Below are 20,664 nucleotides of genomic sequence, written 5' to 3'. Positions count from 1 at the left end.
ATATAAGCCTTAAGAGATTCAATAATTTAATGAACTACCGGGTAAAAATTCAAAAAGTAAAATTAAGCTTTAAAATGTTCATATTTGAATTTCCATATTGACTATTTTATTCGGAACTTTAATTTTATTTGCTTTCAGATAGGGTTTACTAACATAATTTTTCTATGCTAGAAAAGAACTGCGCAATTAATTCCAAGAGGGACAGATAGATTAGTTCCAGAATCATGTCATGTAGCTATTAAAAATATATTTCAAAAGATTTATTAAAAATTTCTGAATATAAAGGATAACAACTTACACCTCAAAAAGTTTTAAAATAAACATGAAATTTTTTTAAAAATCTATTTTAACAAACATGGAAGTTTCTGAAATTCATTAGTTGTACATATGTGGCTCAAATTATCATTCTAATTTCTTTCTTTAGTTATTATCATTCTAGTTTTTATTCTTTAACTATCACCTTTCAATTCTAGAAAATGAATAAAATAAAAAATAGATTCATGAATTACCTTTCATCTTAACACTAATAAGCATAGCTTAAGATGAAGTTAGAATTAAATTATTCCTTATCAGGAATGTTCTCATTTATATTATTTTTACAATACATCAGTAACATTTACTAATACATCAGAACAGCCTTAATCTTTCAGAAAATATTTAAACATAAAACTGAAGTAGTTCCAAGCAAAAGCAACTGTATTATAGCTGCAATTTTATAACTATAACGCAAATACATGAGCATATTACATTCTAATAAGGTAAAAAAAATTTTTTTGCTAAATGAATTTTTAAAAATTCATTAACAGCTTTCTAGTTTTAAACGAAGTTACTAAGAAAGACAACACAAATAACACAAGGCACTAGAATAAGCTGTAACATATTTATTGCACAAGATTATACGCTAAGAAAAAATCATACATTGATCAGATAGCTTTAAGCAATACATAAGAGAGTGATTCCCATAAGAAAAAATAATAATATTCACAATACACACAGGGATACATCAATACACATTTCATTTATTCAAATATTAACAACTTGAGTAATATGTTATGTAGATAATCTCATTATTGCCATATGAAAAAAAAAAGAAACATTTGTTCAGAAATAACACACATTAAGCATATCATATGGCTTAAGCGAAAAGTTAATGGCAAAAAAAATCCCTCAACTTTTCAATCATAATTTAACCTTTAACTTCACAATTTTAGATTTAGTCAGAAATGGTACACATGTATTTAAGTTTATTAAATTTAAGTGATTACTGATTACAATAGTGACACCACAACACAATTCATGTTGAAAGAGATAAAATATTTACTAAAGAAAGGAGTCAAAGGAATGACATAGATTTCTTGTTAAAATCACATTTTAATTTTTTTTATCTATTTCAAAATTTGTTTATTACTATAATTTCATGTACTTGAAAGATAGTTCATTTCTTTTAAGTTATGTAAAAAAAAAAATCAAAGTTCCACCCGCAGCATCATTTCGTACTGATGCACTTCTGAATATATTAACTCATAATACCAAAACCTACAAAGCAAAAGATCCTCATTTAAATTCACCTTTTTACAATTCAGTGAATTTAAAAACGTAATTAGGAATTAAAAACAATGTAATTAGAAACAATGCTTCTTTGGCACTTCCTTATGTTATTTAAAAGGAAAAGAACTGTACATAAGTTGCTGGGTTTTTATAGTTTCCATGCTGAAAGCTTAACAACTACAAGTTTTTTTTTATATATATTTAAGCAAAACAAAACTCATTTATTTAATTTCAATTTACATTGCATACTCTTATGAAATTAAGCTAGATTCTATTACAAACCATAGATTTTTTTCATTAATTAAGCACTATGAAATAGAGAAAGTCTCAAAAATGCTAGTAGAGTTTGAAGTAATATACAGCTAGTGAATAAATATTTTACATAAAGGAAATTACAAATACACTTCACATTTTAAAAAGAGTATATGGCAAGCAAATAAGGTAAAAATTATTTTCTAAGTACAGGAAGAATAAAATTCAATACACTACTAAGTACAATAAAATTCTCTAATCTTGTATGTGACACCTACTTACATTAAATAACATATTTTAAATTATTCTCTTGCAAGAGTTCCATTTGATCGATTTTTTTAGGTTATTATTGTTACAAGAACTTGAATAAGCCATAAAAATGCAAAATTCAAACAATACATAAATGAGCACAGATGCGAACTCGAAATCCAAGTTAAATAAAATATTTAAAGTGGCAGGAAAATAACAGTTGATTAAAACTTTTATTTTTTTCGATATTGTGCAATATCAGGTTTTATACAATTATTGTAGAGTTCTCTAAATCACAGTATTTACAATAATTTTAAATATACAAGAAAAATATTCAATTAAAATGGGAGAATTTGGCTTGCAAACACAAGGTCAAAAATTATAAACTAAGCCAGACACAAAAAAATAAGAGCACTAACTTGCACTTGTAGTGTATAATCTATATTTAAGTGAATTACCTCCCTCCCTGACACCCAGTGGCTAAGTGGAAGCGCTTTGCGCTCCCATGTCAAAGGTCCTGGGTTCGACTGTCAGGCCGGGCAAGGTTGACCCAGCCTTTCATCCCATGTCTGGGAACTAAACACAGAGGGGTTCGCATTCGGCTGACCACCCCAGAGTCAAGAAAACTGAGATGGGCACAATAGGCTTTTGTGCAATTGAGTTAGCTTCCTTCCCTTTATGGAATATTTCAATTGTAGTGGAAAAATGCTACCATCTTCGGTAACTAAACTACTGTGATTTAAACACTCACTAAAAGGGCGACTGAAAATGATTTATTTTATTCAGTGAAAGAGGTTTTTAAAACATGTTTCTTTATATAGCTGTTGCACATTATGAGTGACATTTTTCTTTTACAAATTACAATTTCTGTGAAGTAAGTATTTAATTTTGATGACATTTCTACTCTTACAAATCGTAAAAAAAAGTAGTTTCATGCTTCTTAGATTGTAACTGCTGTTATACCTTACAGCAAACATTTAGCTTTTAATAAGGATCCCCCATCTAATTTCTATAATCGTAGAAATAACAATCATAGCAATTATGAAAATAGTTCAATTATTTCGAACTCAACGTTACGAAAATTAGTTTTAAACTTTATGGGTAAGATTGGTTTTTACCAATGATCCCACATCCGATTTCCAAAATAATAGCAATTCATAGATATTTCTATGTATTACTACTATCAAGGAAAAGTAGTTTTCAAATATTTGACACATTGAAGTCGCAGTTATAACTTTACATTGTGTAAAGCTAAAATACTGGACCATAGAAATGTGAATATGGGAAATTTTCAACCATCAATTCACTTTATGTTAAGACTTAAATATCAGTGTTCGGTAAATGCAAAATAAATTTTGCATACTTCCACAATAATGTGGTGCAAGTCAGAATGGTTTCTAATCTGCAAAACATACTAACAATTCAAAAAAAATTATTCATGCTTAAATGGTATGTAAGCAAGACAAAAATAATTCATAATAGCAAAAATATACGTTTCAAACAGACTTCTGTCTGTTATACATATGATGGTTAATATAACATACATATACATATGATAGTTAACACAAAATACTAATGTTCTACAAGTAATATATTGGAGAAAAAATTAATGAAAGTATATCATAAACTTTCTTGTATAAAACTTTTGGAAATTCAAAAGTTTGTGATACTCATGAAAACATCTAAATTAATAAGGCATTGTAAACATTAAGAATTAACTACAACCAGTTTTAAAAAAACAATATGGTTGCCTTTTGGAAGGGAATGAGTTGATCTGTTTTCTGAAGATCGTATGTCAAAAAATTATAAATGTTTAAAAGAAAAAACAGACAAGTTTCTTTTTGTATCCACAATGCCTCAAAAGATAACAGCCTCATAAAAAAGGACTGATTATACACCAATAAATAAGCGTAAACAGAGAAATAGAATATTTTCATGAGTGTGTTAAGACGTTCAGTGCTTGGAAAGAAATAATTAATTGCTTCCAACACACTTTTGAGGATTCAGAAAAAATAGGACATGCTTGTCCAATCTTTTCACCTCAGAAATTTGAGACAACTTTAGTCTCTCAGAAACATCAGTACTCAAAACAATCATATCAAGGTCTGAAAATAAAAACAATATAATGTCTTCATCTTGTCTCACTTCAAGAACTTCATATGGCTGAAGTCTCTGGGATGTTTCACAATCCAAGGGTATAGATTCATAAACTGAAAATAAACAACAAAATCGTTAAGTAAGGTAGTTTATTTTCATAATACATATTTTAATTTTTTCTTAATAAAATAAAGCTCACTTCTATTTTATCTATTGTGCTTAATCAATAAACTAATTGTTCATAAATTTTTAATAATCATGGATTACAAGAAGTTAATCATTTTCATAAAGCACACATTCTATACAACAAAAAATATTTAATAAGATACTGTATTTCTATAATATTTTAGAAAAATGAATTTTCTAGATGAGAATAAATATCTATGTGCTTGTTTATTGTTAAATGTTTTTACTATACTGATACAATAAAAGTTATACAAAAATATTTATTAATTATGTATACTGAAGGTCTTAACAATCTTTATTGGAGATAAATTCATAATCAGAGGCTTTTTATAAAAACTGATCTAACTAATTCTGCTTAATAATAATGAATAATTAAACATAGATCAAAGCATGCAGAAAATCTGAAGTCATTATCTAACATATGAAGGCAAAATTGTTTATCAGGAAAAAAAAATAGAGGCAAAAACCGTGCATACTTTAATAAGAAAGCAATTTAAAAAAGATACGCATTTATCTACATCTCTTTAATTACAAAAAATTTTCTTATTTAGAGAAAAAAAAACTATAAAATTTAAGAGACATAGTCTAGTTTTTTTATTTATGGTGAGTGAAGTTTGATATTTCCTCCCACTTAATTATTTTACCTAAAATTGTGCTCTGAGCATAATACATAAAAAATAACTTAGCCTATTGAATTTTTTAAAATTTATTTTACAACATACTATAATGACAAATAATGATTAACTACAGTAAAACTGAAAATTAAAATTTTCAGTTATTAGTCAGAGGGCGGTAGACTCTAATAAGTTAGTAGCCATGTTTTCTTCAAATCTAATGAGTCGGTGACTAGGTAATATCTATAGGTCCTTTTCATTTAATAGCCACTTTTTGCAAACTATTTAAAAAGTTAATTCAACAATAAACTTGGAGGGACAATACATTTAATATAAACATTACAACTTTGAAAACTGAGAATTTTTAAGGAATTCTTTCTACCATAAAATCATGGATTTTGAAGGATGAAAATTTTGAATGAAAATATTGGACATTTTAATGAAAATTTCATTATCCAAAGTACATATTTTTATTGATGTACTTTAATTATTAAACTATTTAGAAAAAAAACATGAAAAAATTACTGGTAATTTATTTAATTTAAGTTCCCACTTTTTTTGTTGACTCTTCACATGTCAGTGGTGAGCGATTATTTTTAGGTCTTAACTACAGTTAGATTTAATTAAGAGTTTAAGTTCTTCAATATTACTAATAAAATTAAAGGATAATTTGTATACTATTCACAGTTCTTTGTAAAGAATTACTTAATATTCCACACAACTTTTAGAATTTTTTCTTTTAAACATATGTGCAGATCAACTGCTACAATATCACTTTGTTTCCATTTAAATTAATTATCTTTTTATTCAAGAACTTTATCAATTAAGGACAAAAAACAGTTAATAAAAATAAGATAAAAATACACAATATAAATAATACATATATATTAATTTTAGCTAATTATATAATTCTACCGAATTTTAAATTCAAATTTTTAAATATCATATGAATGCATTGTTTACTCAACACATAATATACAATTCAATTAATAACAGTATGGCCACAAATACTAAAAAAAAAAAAATTCTGATTTTTGTTAGGATGATTTTATCAAATTTTCCAGATTTCTGTTGCTGATGTCATAAATTTTATTAGTAATTTTTCAATTTTGTCTTGTCATGTACATAAAATATATCACTAAACATTTTCACTCGTTGAAGCTAAAAGTAAACTTTTTAGAATTAAGGAAATTACTGTAACTACATAAATATAACTTTATTAGTTACAAAAACGTTTAGACATCAATTCATTGATCTACATAGCCAACATAAAATTAGCTCACATTGAATATCATTAAAGTATTTTTTTAGAATTCATAACAATTTATTAAATAGAAAAATACTAAATTTGCTAGTGCTTCAACCGCTTATTAATTACTTTTCCAGATTTTTTCTGTTGATATTTTAATAAAATTCTCTGACATTTAACAAATTGATTTTCTTTGTCTTGTAGCCATCCAGTATAATCAAAATGCTGAATTTAGTTTTTAAAAGCTTTAAATTATTAGCAGAATTTATTAAAGCTTAATTATTATTTTTAAGTAACACTTACCAGATTTGTTAAGATGAATCTCTGTGCCCTGGAGGAAAAAAAATTGCGTATTAAGATAAGACAAGATTCTTAGTAGCCAAAGCCAATATGTTCATCAAAATAAGTAAAGAATATAAAAAAAACTTCAAAAGGTTAGAAAACTTGTAAAATTTAAAAGAGAATTAGTATAGATATTAAGAGCTTACTAGAAAATATCTTTTTACATTTGTTTTTTTTTCTTCTTCTTGATGGTAGGATTGAAAATGGGTATATATTTCTATGCATTTTTTTTTCATGTATCATGCATATGCATTATCTAATTTATGAAACCCAGGGTGATATCGAGTAATCCTAAACTTTATTTTCATTTCATTCAGTATACATAAAATTCATTGGAGTTAATTTAGAATATTTTACTTATATACAAATAATGCAGACTGAAATTAGACTTTCTTTGTATGTCATTGTCACAAGAATAAAAGGAACTGCAAGTAGATTTAATAATGAAAAATATTTATAAAAAAATATAATAGATGAGAGCAAAAAGTTAACTAAAATCTTTCATTTTATAACATAATGTCAGAATAATGACAATTCGTTAAAAACTTAAATATGCGCTAAACAAGTTAATATACTAATCTAACAAATGAAAATTTGCTTGGATGCTTAAGAATCATAAGATCAGTATTTCAAATAAGAAAGCAAACCTGAGCAGAGTTTTAAATAAAATTCTTTCTAAAATTATGGAAGGAAAAAGAACATCAAGCACTACAAAAACATTAATTCTGATGAGTTAATGCATGCATGATATAGTCCAAAAACATAAATAATAGTTTATGCAACATAAATGGTTGAAGGGGCTAAACTTAAATCTGCTAATTAATAAATTCAGATATTTTCAGTAAATAAATCAGATACAAAATCCATTGATGAGATAAGCCAAAAGGCAAAAAAGCTAAATTTCTACGTGAGTATATTTTACAAGTGTGCAATTGTTTAATAATAAATTCCAGTACTAAGTCCAAATAACTAAGTGTTGACATAAAATTGTGCACTAATTTATTAATATATGAATGATTACATCAATATTTAACATTTAGTAAAGAGTAAAATTACCAATTTAAAAAATAAAGCTAGAAATTATATTTTTCTTCAGTTCACATAAAGGAGACAATTATTACTTTAGAAACTAACTAGCTTAGCAAATTAAAACTACTGAGAACATACATTAACATTCCATTTCTTTAAATAAATACTATTACATGATTTATAGCAAAAATATCAGTAACATGACTTTTTTAATTATTTAGAAAAAAACCAACTTTTACAATTGGAATCGCTATGTTCATATTATAAATCTAATCTAGCTAGAGCCCTGTGAAACATATCAATAGCTGAGAAGTAGAAACATATAGTAGCTCCTTAACATACAAAACTTGCTATTTTAGTTTGAAAAATTATATGATAATCAGCAGCTGGTTACATAATTATTTTTCATTCGATATGAATTTTGATGAAAAATTAGAATCATTATGCATAATTATTTTTAGACTGTGTGAATACGAATCTCAATGCCTTATTTTTAAATCACATATAAATACGAAAATCGATGTTTGATATTATAACTGTAAGAGCAAATCACGACATTGGATTTTAAACTCGCGTGAATATGAATCGCTACATAGGTTTTTAAAAACTCGTAAATACAAATAGAGATATTGGATTTTTTAAAGTCTTATAAATAAGAATAGCAATGTACAATATTTTAATCGCGTGGTTACGAATACCAACACCTTATTTTGAAATCACGTATAAATATGAAAATCGATGTTTGATATTATAACCATATGAAAGAATCACGACATAGAATTTTAAACTCGTGTGAATACAAATCCCTACATAGGTTTTAAAAAAAGGGGTAAATACAAATCGTACTATCGATTTTTAAATCTCGTAAATAAGAATCGCAATGTACGATATTTAAATCGCGTCAATAAGAATCGCAACTTCTAAATCACATAAATACGAAAAGCTATGTTTGATATTAAAATTGCATGAATAAGAATCGAGATATTAGCAGATTCTGGGTTTGGGGCATCTAAAAGGCTTGTTTGAAGAAGCGACATTTGCATTATGAATATCCGAGCTATCTGGCGGAAGGGTAAAAATGCAAAAAATCTTATCTTCTGCTGGTAAAAGTGGAGAAATAGCCAAAATAAATAAAACTGCAAAAGGGTTGGCAGTTGTGTAGTTTGAATTTTCTGTTTATCTTTGAAAATTGGAAAGATAATTTATTTCATTGGCTGAATTTTCCGAAAAAGCTTAATATTTATATTCCTTTTAAAAAAGCTGAAACTTTTAGAGAATCTGAGTTTTTTCGATAAAAAGGCTGAAATTCGAGAGACAAAAGTAAAAAAGCAGAAAAATCTCATCCCTGAAAAACATACTTACTCAGAATAAAACTTTTTGGAATTCGATTTATGCCCTTTAATATATAAGGTATGGTACAAATAGATTAGTCATGAGAGTGGTTGAAAGTTTAAACCTTTTAAGATAATTTTACTTTTCACTTTACTATTTCAAAGAAACTGGTTTGAAATTTTTATTTCTTAGAACTTATCGAGAGAATAAAAAAATTTTATACATAAAAGTTAACTGAATTAGTATAATGGCTGAAAGATAAAATAAAACTTAAAAATTATCAAAATAGAAAAATATGTATAAAAATAGTTTTTTTAGATGGAATTATCATTGCACAAACTTCGTAATTATGTGCAAAAAGTTTGCGATTTTCTTCCAAGAATTCAAGAAATATGACAAAAATACATAAACTAGAAATTATTATGGGGCTATGTTTCTCTTAGCTTAACTATTGTGAACATATTTTGAGGATAAAGAAACCATATCTGATGAAAAAAAAGGGTATGTTTATTCAGACAGATTGTGATTTTAAATTGAAAATATTGTGTGTATAAGTTAATTAGCATATTTAAGATTGAGTCCTCAAATCATAAGAATGGCATAATCCTAATATGATAATCCAATCAATAAATCATGAGTTACAATGATGTTCCTATTTATAATTATTATACTTTTCACAATGGCTTTCTATCAAACCTAAATTAAAACTATTCACACATTACCTTAGATTAAAAATAAGAAATGGAGTAAAAGTTAAAATTCATACCACTGGTTCACAAACTAAAAAGGATGTCTCCCCCAGAGAATGTTCAGAATTCAGTTTGAGTACTCTGATAGAGTACACTTGTGCAACTGAAAAAGAAAAGAAAAAAAAAACGTTCATTTATTTACACACACACATATATATATTAACTAGATAGTTTTAACATAAACTAGTCAAAAAATTCTTTTAAAAAAAATAATAATAATAAAGCACATACAAGTTAATGTGCTTCAAAAGTAAAAACTTCTTTCATAAAACTAGCACCCCTATTAATAAAAATGCAATAAAAAGACAGATATAGCTAATGAAGGGAAAAAAATAAAAATTCGCTTTATAAACATAAATTAACCGTCTATAAATTTTAATCGGACATTGGATTTCAAATTTTTTTATTATCTAGCATTGGTTACTTTAAAGACAATAAATTTTAAAGATTTATATAATAATTAGTAATTCTTTTACAGCTTTTAAATAATAATCAAATAGAACCACTAAAATTACCATCATCTTCCTTCATAAAATGTATATCACTAAATGTCAATTCATCAAATGAAACTTGGTCGCGTAACTCTTCATATTGCGAATCTGTTAACTCCAAAGGTTCAATCTGATTGAGAGCTAGTTTATCTGTAAAAGGAAATAATTTTACTTATCAATTTCTGTATGCATATAACAAAATTAATTTGAATCCTTAACTATTACTTGCTCAATTAGGATAAAAATACACTTAATAAAAAAGCACAACCTGAGAAAATCAAAATCTATAACTTCAAAGAAATGATATTTACTTCAGATTCAAAATAGAAATAAATACAGATTTCAAGTGAACTAAATTAAAAACTGCCTTTAAATATCCTGTTAAACTGACTGGTAAGTTTACTAACAAATAAAAACTTAAAAATAATAAAAGAGCAACCTTTACAGCTATTGAAAATATATATTATTTTGCTTCATCTACTCAAATTACACTTTGAATATTAAAAATTAATGTTTTTCCCTATAAAATAGCTTCTCCTTAAGAAAAAATGAAATAAAATAACAAATAAGTTAAATAATAAATGATTCAAATAAAGGTAAGAAATCCTACATTTTATGATTTGAATCATTAAATTAGTAATTTTAACTAAAAAATTCTGTTAGGTTCTCTATTGAAAGCTTTAGATAGTAATAGTAATCATATAATATTTATAATTGCAATGATAGCTAGCCCATTTTCTATGTACCAAATTGTTAAAATTTTGTTACAATAAGTATTAGAGCAATTTTTTTAGCACATAACTACTGTGTAGTATCTAAAATATTGAATTCATAAATTTCAATGACTGATGTTGATTACAAATCATTTTAGATAGTTATAACATTCTTCAATTAATTTAAAAATACAATTATGAAAAATAATTTTAGAATACTGAAAAAGAAAAAAAAACCCTGATTAGTATGTATAAAATCGGCTTACTATACCATTTAACAGCAATACTTAATAAAGGGAAAATAAAGGAAAAATTAAGCACTTTTTAAAAACACTCAATGAAAAAAGCACTTAAAAAAATAAGCACCTTTAAGCACTTTTTAAAAATGCTATGCACCCTGCTAAAATTCTTAATTTTAAAATCATGCTCATACGAACCTCTATGTTTGATTTTAAAATCGTTTGAATATGAATTGGTATGTTCACATTTTTAAGCCATTAGAACATTAATGTTAATAGTGGCTTAAAAAAATTGCGTGTATATAAATCGTGATATTTGATATGAAAATAGAAATCACAATTTCATATCAAATATTAGAATGCGTGATTTTAAATCGAGGTGTAAACAGGAGTCACAACGTGTGATTTTAAATTGTGAATGCAATTTAAGTATCACTTGCATAGGTGGTAAAAAGCAGAAAACAAGTTCTAATCCCCTCCCCCTCCCCGGGGAATTCGAAAAGGACAAACTTTTTTTGAAAAGGTGGATTTTTCTTTTTAAAATTGAAAATAGATTTTAAAAAAATCTAATTCTTGATACCAGCATGCCTGAAAGTCAATTATTGCAGTGGCATAAAAGTAATGACAGAAGAAAAAAATTATCACATCTATCTCAGCCAGATTGACCTGTAAGGTAAAGAATATTCGACTGCTTTTCCATTTTCGTAATACTAAAATCCTTTCAGCGATGGTGACAATATTTTTGCAATGCCCTTTGTGTGTATTATACACATCTGCCAGAAGTCTCCTGGGATATCCATTGGAATTGGCAGACATGTTAATCGCGTTTAAGAAGTTAATATATTAAAAAATTCAAAATCAGAGAAAATAGTACATGATCATGTTAGGGAAATTACTAACATTAAAGAAATTGTATAACTAATTATCAGATATTACAATGTAATTTTAGATGTTCCAGATGCAAAGAAATAATATTTTTCTTAAATTAAAAGCATACCTAGCAATTTAAAATTCAAACTTGCCTAAATCTGATGAAACTTGATCAACAGAAAGAATGGCTGCATCTTGATTCTGAACAGCATTAGAAAAATAGGCATCATGATCATGCCTGATAGCATCCAAGATATTTCGATTGTTAGAACATTCATTAGTGGCAGAAATGCTCTGACCAGGTGAAGATGCTACCTCATCACAAAATTGTGACTCATTACCACTATCATAATCCAAAATATCATGATTCGAAACATATTCCTCATCCATTTCGTGAGACTGGTCAGTCATAGGAGATTCGACAGAGTTATCGAATCCAGAATCTACTGATGATGGAGATTCTAGTTCATCTACTGATGCTGATCTTTTCTTTCCTTTTAATTTCCGCTTCTTTTCTACAAGAAAAAAATAATAAAACACATAAACGATTATTTTTAACCAATGTAAAAGCAAAAAATATGTTAGTATCAGAAAACTAAAGAGAGTTGTTTTTATTACACCCACACCCTTATGCAGCAGAAATACACTTTGTGTCATTTTTTTAATCCCTTTGATTGCTATATGGTCGTAAAAGGTTTACAGTATCTGCAATTTACATATAAAATAAGATGCCTATCAATTCAAAGGGTTGTACACTGAAGAAGCTTATCTTTTTCAGCAGGTCACGTGTGCTAGTATTGTTCCGCTAATGAAAGAATTCTGATATTTTCTTAACTATGGATTGGGAGAGCATCAAACCAAATTCTGACAAAGAACTCTTCTCTTGATTGTATTAGCCACCGTGAAAAATAATTTATACTGAATTTTAAATATATTTAATACTGAGTTGCACATTCTATTTTTAAAATTAATAATTACTTTATTTGAATACATAAAAACAAACAATTTTAATTCAAATTTATGATTAGTTAAAGTATAATTTAAAAAGTTATTGAGTGTATTTTTTAAATTTAAATAAAAAATATATTCATCATAACATTAACAAGATTAATATTATTGATCATATTGAATTAATCAGGAGCCTTACGCATCATTTCTATAGTGCACACTCATAATTAAGCTTAACTATCAGCAATGGAAAATTAGAATGGACTTCATCAAATTATTCTAAATGTAAAATATTACACTATTTTCAGAGAACAGAGTTGAATTAAATAAAATAATTTTGATTTGTTTGGAATAAAAACTGAGAGCTATAACTTGATCACTTATTTTACAAGACATCTGTATTTACACTATTTTTACTTTCATTTTACAAAAGAGTGCCTTAGAGTTCTTCCAAATATAAATGAAAATTTTTCCAAATTCCAATTATAAATAAAAAAATTTATTGTAATAAAATAAATAAATAAACGAAACGTGTACACCTGAGCTAAGTTTAGGGATAATAATAAATGTGGAACTCTGGGATTCATTATTATAACTGTGCAGATATTTGTTTTGCATTGAGGCAGTGGTAAGTTTTTATTTTTACTTCCAATATATTAACAATATATCCTTTAGATTATTGTCATTATAAAATGCATAATTTAAAGATTACGTACTTTTACAATTTATCTCTCAACAAAAGAAATCCCTAAGCAAGAAAATAAAATACCTTGGACTTCATTCCAATCCAAAATTTTATAACATAATTTCGGCTTTAAACTTGAAATCCTCTCTAAATAATCTGATCGCCGAAGAGCAGCCAACATTCCTTGTTTAGCTTTAGTATAGTCATTTTGATCTTTAAATTTTCTACCTTTCTTCAAATTCCAATCCTGAAAATATAAAGTAAAGCAATTTTTATAAATATATATTTTTTTAAATAAATAAAAGAATAAAATTATTACTTAATAAAAGTATGAAATATTGCTAAGTTAAAAAAAAAGAAGAAAAAAAGCAAATTTATCAAAGGAGACTATAGCAAAAAAAGTCCTAAATTTACTGACTAAAATTCACAGAAAAAGGCATACTTGAAGAGATTTTAATACGGATTGTAGCTATCTCTCCAGAAGCCATCATTAATATGAAAATATTTAATTTCTTGCAAATAGAAAATCGCTTTGATGTAAACAAAATCTGATGTGGAAATATTTCCAACAGAAATTTAAGTCTACCAGGGTGAAATGTTATGGTAGCCAATAAAAGGAAAAGACTAGTACAGCCTAACAGAAAATATTAAAAAATTAACCGATGCAACAAATGTATTCATAAAGATTTGCTAATAATAATGATACAATCTGACATTGAAAAAAAGCTTAAACATCTTGACATTAAAGATTTCTTTTCGATATTATTGAAAATATTATTTTCATTACGATATTATTGAAAAGGATATAAAAAATAAGAAAAGATAAATACTAACAATTAGTTAAAGAGTGATTCATTATAATAAAATCTTAAATTTTGATTAACATTTAACAAAACACCAATATGTACGTAAAAAGCTAGAATTAATAAGACAAATAAAACAATATATCAAATAAATAACTGTAAAAAATCTAAAAAAAAATATATAAATAAATATAAAGAAATATATTTAAATTCAAATGTTTTAAAAGTACCTTTAAGATCTTCATGCTATCACTAGATAGATTCTTCGTCTTTCGAGGTAATATTATTTGTATGATATTATCTATGTTTCCAGATAGATAACGACCATATTTTTTACCCTCCAAACCTTCAACTAAAAATGGTACCAAAATGGATCCTTTCCTTCCCATTATTTAACTTTATTTCCTAAAAAATAAATATGTATAGGATCAATTAAAAACTTCAACAATTTTGATATATAAGTGCTTATTGGTAAAATTCAGCTACATTTCTTGCTTGATAATTAATTAACAAAAAAGGGACATTATTTTCAGTTTACTTATAAAGATAAAATCAGTGTGCTGACTATTCATATACAACACAGAAAACTGTTTGCAAATGAAACACAAGCTCATCTGCTCACTCATATTTACGCAGGGAAAGCAAAGTGTATATTTCTTTAATTGGAGAGAAGTGAAAGAATAATTCAATCTAAAAATATGCATCTTCAACTTAAACTTAGTTTATTTGGTTAACGAAAAAGACATGATCACTGCTGAGATAAAAAATTTTTGTAATTAACTGCAACTACTTCATTACAAATGCAGTAAATTACTACTTAACTACTTTTAGTAGACAAACTTAGCTGGAGAACCTAATTTATTTACAATTACATCTATGTTTAAAAAGGTTTTGAATAAAAAATTTGCTTATTTAAACATGAGGAAGTATAAAGAAAAATTTATTCGCGTTTACATGAGTCAGTTATCAGTTTTAAACTATTTTTTATGAAATTGTTCTTTAAATCTTCAACTTGTAAAGCCTTTCTTGACACTGAATATTTAATTTAAGAAGTTTTAGGAAATTGTTTTGTTAAAGTATTAAATGCTATTTTATTTCCAATAAGAAAAAAAGTTTATAGAAAATTAGAGAAAATATGTTCCTATCAATTGAAATAACATCATTATTGAACGTACATTCATATTTGAAGGTGGGCTAAAATAATAAATTAGCTGTTATTCACAATGGATAGTTTAAATACTAGTAAAACAAAATTTTTATTAACACTTATCACAATCTTAATCATACCTACATTCTTGAATAACCTAAGGTAATAATAACAAAATAGTGAACCAAAGAATAATATACAACAAAGCTTAAATGTTACATTAAATAAATTACCTTTCGTCTAATGGACTTCAACTGTAAGCTCTCATTAAGTACAAAACAAATTCAAGAAAGGTGTAGGGCTGCAAGTCAACTCTGAACAAGAACTTGAATAGCAACAAATGCTAAAAAATGAAGAACAATATTACATGGGTGCAGAAAATTTAGATTTTAATATTTATGAAGATTTATGCTGCTTGCAGTTGTTCTGCCATCACTTTTCCCTCTCAAATCTTAGATTGTATTCGTGCTTCTGTGGGGCAGCTGTTGAATGAGGGGGGTATAATTTTTGATTGAATTGTGCGCTATGGTATCCTGGACTTGGTTTAGTTAGTCTAAGCACAGATTTTTTTTTTTTTTTTTTTTTGAAATTTGTATAATACTAAGATTTTAACAAAAACATTTTTTTGCTTAAAGAAAAAAATTCATTTGATTTTACAAAATTCCTGAATAAACCAACATACGTATTAAGAATAATTGAAATCTGAATACAAAATAGTGATAATTTATAAAACTAAATTTAAGATCCCACGCATAAACTTAAGCAATTTAAGCCAAATAAAAAAACTTAAGGAATTTAAGCAGATAAAGAAACTGACATTTGTGATATATTTAACATAAGGGAAAACAATTTTCTTTTAACACAAGGTGATGTAACAAAAGTTATTAAAATATATATATAACGAACCTTAAAAATGCATGTTTAAATACCTAAATAATGATTTACTTTTCCATCTTTCTTATGCCTTTTATATTCAAATATTACATTTTTGATTTAGCAACAATATTTATTAATTGCCAAGAAATAGAGTAATCTATTTTAGTTTTGTAAAAAAAAAAATGCAGACATTTTAAAAAAAATTTCATTTAAATACTTAAAATGTTTATTTATAATCTATAAATCCTATTTATACATAAATTTTTTAACAGGGAAAATTTTGCAAAGAGAACATTTAAAAAAAAAATTACAGCGCAGTCATTTTTTTTTATTTAGACTAAAAATTTTCTCATAGCTACCTGAATTTTCAACGAGCCTTGTCTGAGATATTCTGCACTTTAACATTATTACTGTAATTTCACAGAGATATTCCATACAGGGATAAGCACCTCACCTGCTTCATCATATTTGGAAAAAATTTTCTTCAGAAAAGCTGCATCATCAGATGCGTCACTCAAAACTTTACTGCATGAACGATTGTAGAGTTAACTGAATAGTTATACAGGGGAGTAGCTAAATTTTTAGTCACTTTTTAAAAATAAAAAAATTAACAACTGAAAATTAGAACACTTGCAAGAATAAAAATGCTTCATTTCAATTGTTTAAAGTTCTTCATTTAAATACTTAAAACTATGTAAATGCAAACTCATTTTTAGTGGCTTTAGAAAATGATAAAATAACTAGTTTCTGATAAATATTAAAGGGAATCAATCTATGAAAATTTATTATTCCTTATTTATAATGAAAATAGACCCAAAGAAAAGCCCTATTTTTAAAAATTAATAAAAAAGAAAAGAAAATTAAGTACTTTTTTTTTTTACCAAGCTTGGGTTTTTGACACCACATCAAAAACCTGTCAAAAAATGCCGAAATCGGACAATAACCAGTTGCAAGCATCACTTTTATCACTGGGGGCATTTTATTAGATATTAAATCATTCTCAATACTTGCATTGTATAATACTATAGTTAAGTCACAAAAATTGTCCAGTATTCTCCCTAAGTATTTTTAGAAGGGCAGTCTACCCTGCCTCTGATCTCTTTAAATGTGCCCTCTTTCCTCTTTGCAAAAATAAGTCACCCATCCTATTTTTCTCTTATTCTGATAATGAGTGAGAAGAAAAAAATTATTTTTTTAAATATACACATAAATAGAATAAGAGGTTAATTTAAAAAATATATAATAGTCTATATTTGAGAGGCACCATTCTGCCTTTTAATATTTCTAGGGAGAATTCTAAAATTACCAGAGGTTTTTTGGCAAAAACTTACCAATCCGACTTTTCACAGGTTCCAATGAAAATAGCACCTTTAAACGCTTCTTAAAAATGTTATGTTCCCAGTAATGTTCTGCAACAAAATTTTCAATAATTACTCTCCACTAGCTATTTTTCAAAACTAAACTTGCACTAGTTTAACTTGGGTACATTACCAAATTTTGTCTTGGGCTTAGAATTCATTCACCGTCAGACCAATAGTATGTACAATCAAATTTAATCTCATTATATTTAAACAACTAATTTGTCACAAGTAAATAAAATATTCATTAAATTGAAAAACTAAATTTCACTTCCCAGTTCGTTTTGATTTTGATCTCTAACATTGTTAAAAATTATTGGAAAATTACTAATAATGATTTATTTTAGTGAATAAATTTATTACAGTTTTTATCCAATGCATAGTGGAATACTTGCAACATATGGAAAAGTGTGCAATAACTAAAATGAAATGAAAAAACTTCTCATTTATATCATTAGTTGATTCCCTAACTATTTGGAAAATATTTAGAATTTTAATAAGAGCAGCATAATTTGTTAACGATATAAATATCACTTGTATCTAAGTGATGTATATATAAATATATATAAAATATATTACAATTTTATGATGTGTATGTATGTGTAGCAAATTTAGGAAGAAAAAAAACATTCATTTTGCAGCGACTTGAAACAGATTTTACAATCTTTTCTGTAAAATTTTAAATATACATGACATCGAGATAGAATTGAAGCAGGTGCAACTTGGAATAGAAAATGTACAACACTACAGAGCTTATATTACAATATACTTATACAATTAAGCAATATTAACAGATTTCTCTTTGTAGTAGAATTTTTTATACAATTACAGGAAGCATTAAAACTAAGAAAAGTTTAGAATTAATTAAACGAAAGAATAACATACCAAAAAACAACAACAAACAACAGTTAGCAATTCGACTATGAAATTATGGCATCTTGTGACGCAAGAAAAATATTTCTAGATGATTGCGTAACATTTAAGTTTCAGTTTCCATTTTTTAATAGGCGAGTGGTGCAACATAAAATAAAGTTATGAACAATCACTCTGAAGTTTTGCATTTTAGTAGATCATATTTTTGGGTCTCTATCTTTTAGGGTCTCTATCTTTTAAGGAATTGGTAACTAATTTTAAACCATAGTTTCTACTACAGAATGGCAACAAGGAAATGATAACGTCGGATCAATGGGCTTTTCGCATTGTGATTGNTTGTTAGTAAGGATTAATATATAGCCAGATATGTTTTGTCAGTCACTTTGTTACTATATTTTTGATTACATTTTGTGCATATTGAAAGCTTATTTCCACATAATTTCTTTTACTTATCATGTTGTATTTGCTTTGAATAAATCATCAACATAGCAATTAGGTATTTTGCGATGTCAAGACGAAAAATCATCCAAAAAATATAGGCCTCTTCAAGATTTTTTAAAAATATTTTTAATTTTTTAAACACCTAAAAGATAAATAAAAGAAAATTAAAAGATATAGTTAAATTTACTTGCGTCCAGCTAATCGAAAAGTACAAATAAATTTATTGAAACTGAATTATATTCAGTTCTGAGAATAAATAGTCTCTATACCAAGACATAAAATTTCAGTTTTAAAGATTCTTGCTATTTAATGGTTCATGAAATGTATGAAATGTTTTTAAAATGTTAACAAATGTAATATAAAGAATTTTTTAGTAACCTAGACCGTTAGAAAATTTAAAATTAAAGCATATTTATAGCAATAGTTATACTGAATCAAAATATGGTTCTCTCTAAGCTTCAATGTTCCCAGAAGCAATAGTTTTTTAGGTGAAAGTGGGGTGGCCCAGCCTTTTTTGTTCTTATTTAAAAAAAAAATTTTAATTGCACACCAAGGCATGATAATCTTTATAAATGTAATTTCATGTAAACTCAACATTTTGAAAAATGAAATTTACTCACCAGCTTTAAATATTTGATTGAAAGGCTAGGTAAAATTTGTGTTGTGATCTGTGGAGAAGTGATAGTTGGTTTTGATTTGCACACTTTACAGTATTCTTGTAGAAAATAGTTTATCCGTCACAATTACTTTAACAAATTATTTATACCAAATATTGTCCACATGGAAAGTTATTAAAAACTATTACCCTATTTAAAATATTTTTAGGTTGCAAGGTTGTTAAAATATGTTTGGAAATCTAAGATAAGCACAGATAATCTCAAAATTATAGCATAAAATACAGAAGCTAATGAAACATGACTTAGTTGCACCATTAGGAAATAAAATAATTGTATGGTAAACTAATATGGAATAAATCTTGTTACTACTTTCTTATTGAATAAATTGAGAGATCAAAATTGATTTTCCTTGGACAAAATGAAGAAGAAGAAAAGAGTGTTAATGTTACACTTAAAAAATATCAATCACTAGCATTTAAAGTTAACAGATAGAGAAATCGTATAATTATTTTTAAAACTAAACAATTTAGATCCTCAAAATAATTCAATCTAACTTAATTATTGTCTAGTCATTTTTAGATGAAGCTTGTTAAAAAAAATTACTTCACCTTATTAGTTAGATTCAAGTAACAATAAGTCCTAGTATACCTATCTAGTTATAAAAAGAAATTAATCTATAATTACTATCATCGAATTGGTATCTAATTTGAATGTTGGTTGGACGCAACCAAGACTATTTTTCAATTGATTAGCAAGTATGCTAAAATTCCATGCCAAAGATTTTAAGTTATGCAATGTCTGTAAAAATTTAATAAGAATAACAGTTTATATGAATAATTTGAAATTATTTTTATATTGATTTTTATAAACAAATAATGATAACTTATTTAAAAGTTTATAACTTAAACTGGTTTCTACATTTGTAATATTTACAATTTAGTGTCACCTTAAAAATT

General features: G+C 26.1%; 1 protein-coding gene across 3 annotated transcripts; it reads right to left on the bottom strand.

Moving 5' to 3' along the window:
* Positions 1–866: 866 nt before the first annotated feature.
* LOC107437074 (uncharacterized) lies at positions 867–18,959 on the bottom strand. Of its 3 annotated transcripts, none has more exons than XM_043038929.2 (10): positions 17,911–18,066; positions 17,751–17,828; positions 15,777–15,886; positions 14,627–14,801; positions 13,678–13,840; positions 12,113–12,475; positions 10,163–10,288; positions 9,665–9,750; positions 6,499–6,526; positions 867–4,259 (listed from the first exon to the last, which is right to left on the bottom strand). In XM_043038929.2, exons 4-10 carry the CDS (start codon positions 14,783–14,785, stop codon positions 4,024–4,026), a joined length of 1,161 nt encoding a protein of 386 aa, XP_042894863.1. In that variant the 5' UTR covers positions 14,786–14,801; positions 15,777–15,886; positions 17,751–17,828; positions 17,911–18,066; the 3' UTR covers positions 867–4,023. The 3 variants fall into 3 exon arrangements, with proteins under 3 accessions (XP_042894863.1, XP_071038111.1, XP_042894855.1); XM_071182010.1 differs by lacking the exon at positions 17,911–18,066 and adding an exon at positions 16,779–16,944; XM_043038921.2 differs by lacking the exons at positions 17,751–17,828; positions 17,911–18,066 and adding an exon at positions 18,663–18,959.
* Between the last annotated feature and the right edge of the window lie 1,705 nt (positions 18,960–20,664).

The sequence above is a fragment of the Parasteatoda tepidariorum genome, chromosome 1 (assembly GCF_043381705.1).
Source record: "Parasteatoda tepidariorum isolate YZ-2023 chromosome 1, CAS_Ptep_4.0, whole genome shotgun sequence".
NCBI lineage: Eukaryota > Metazoa > Arthropoda > Arachnida > Araneae > Theridiidae > Parasteatoda > Parasteatoda tepidariorum.
Note: the sequence above shows the minus strand (reverse complement) of the source record. Positions and strands in the feature narration are given on the sequence as shown.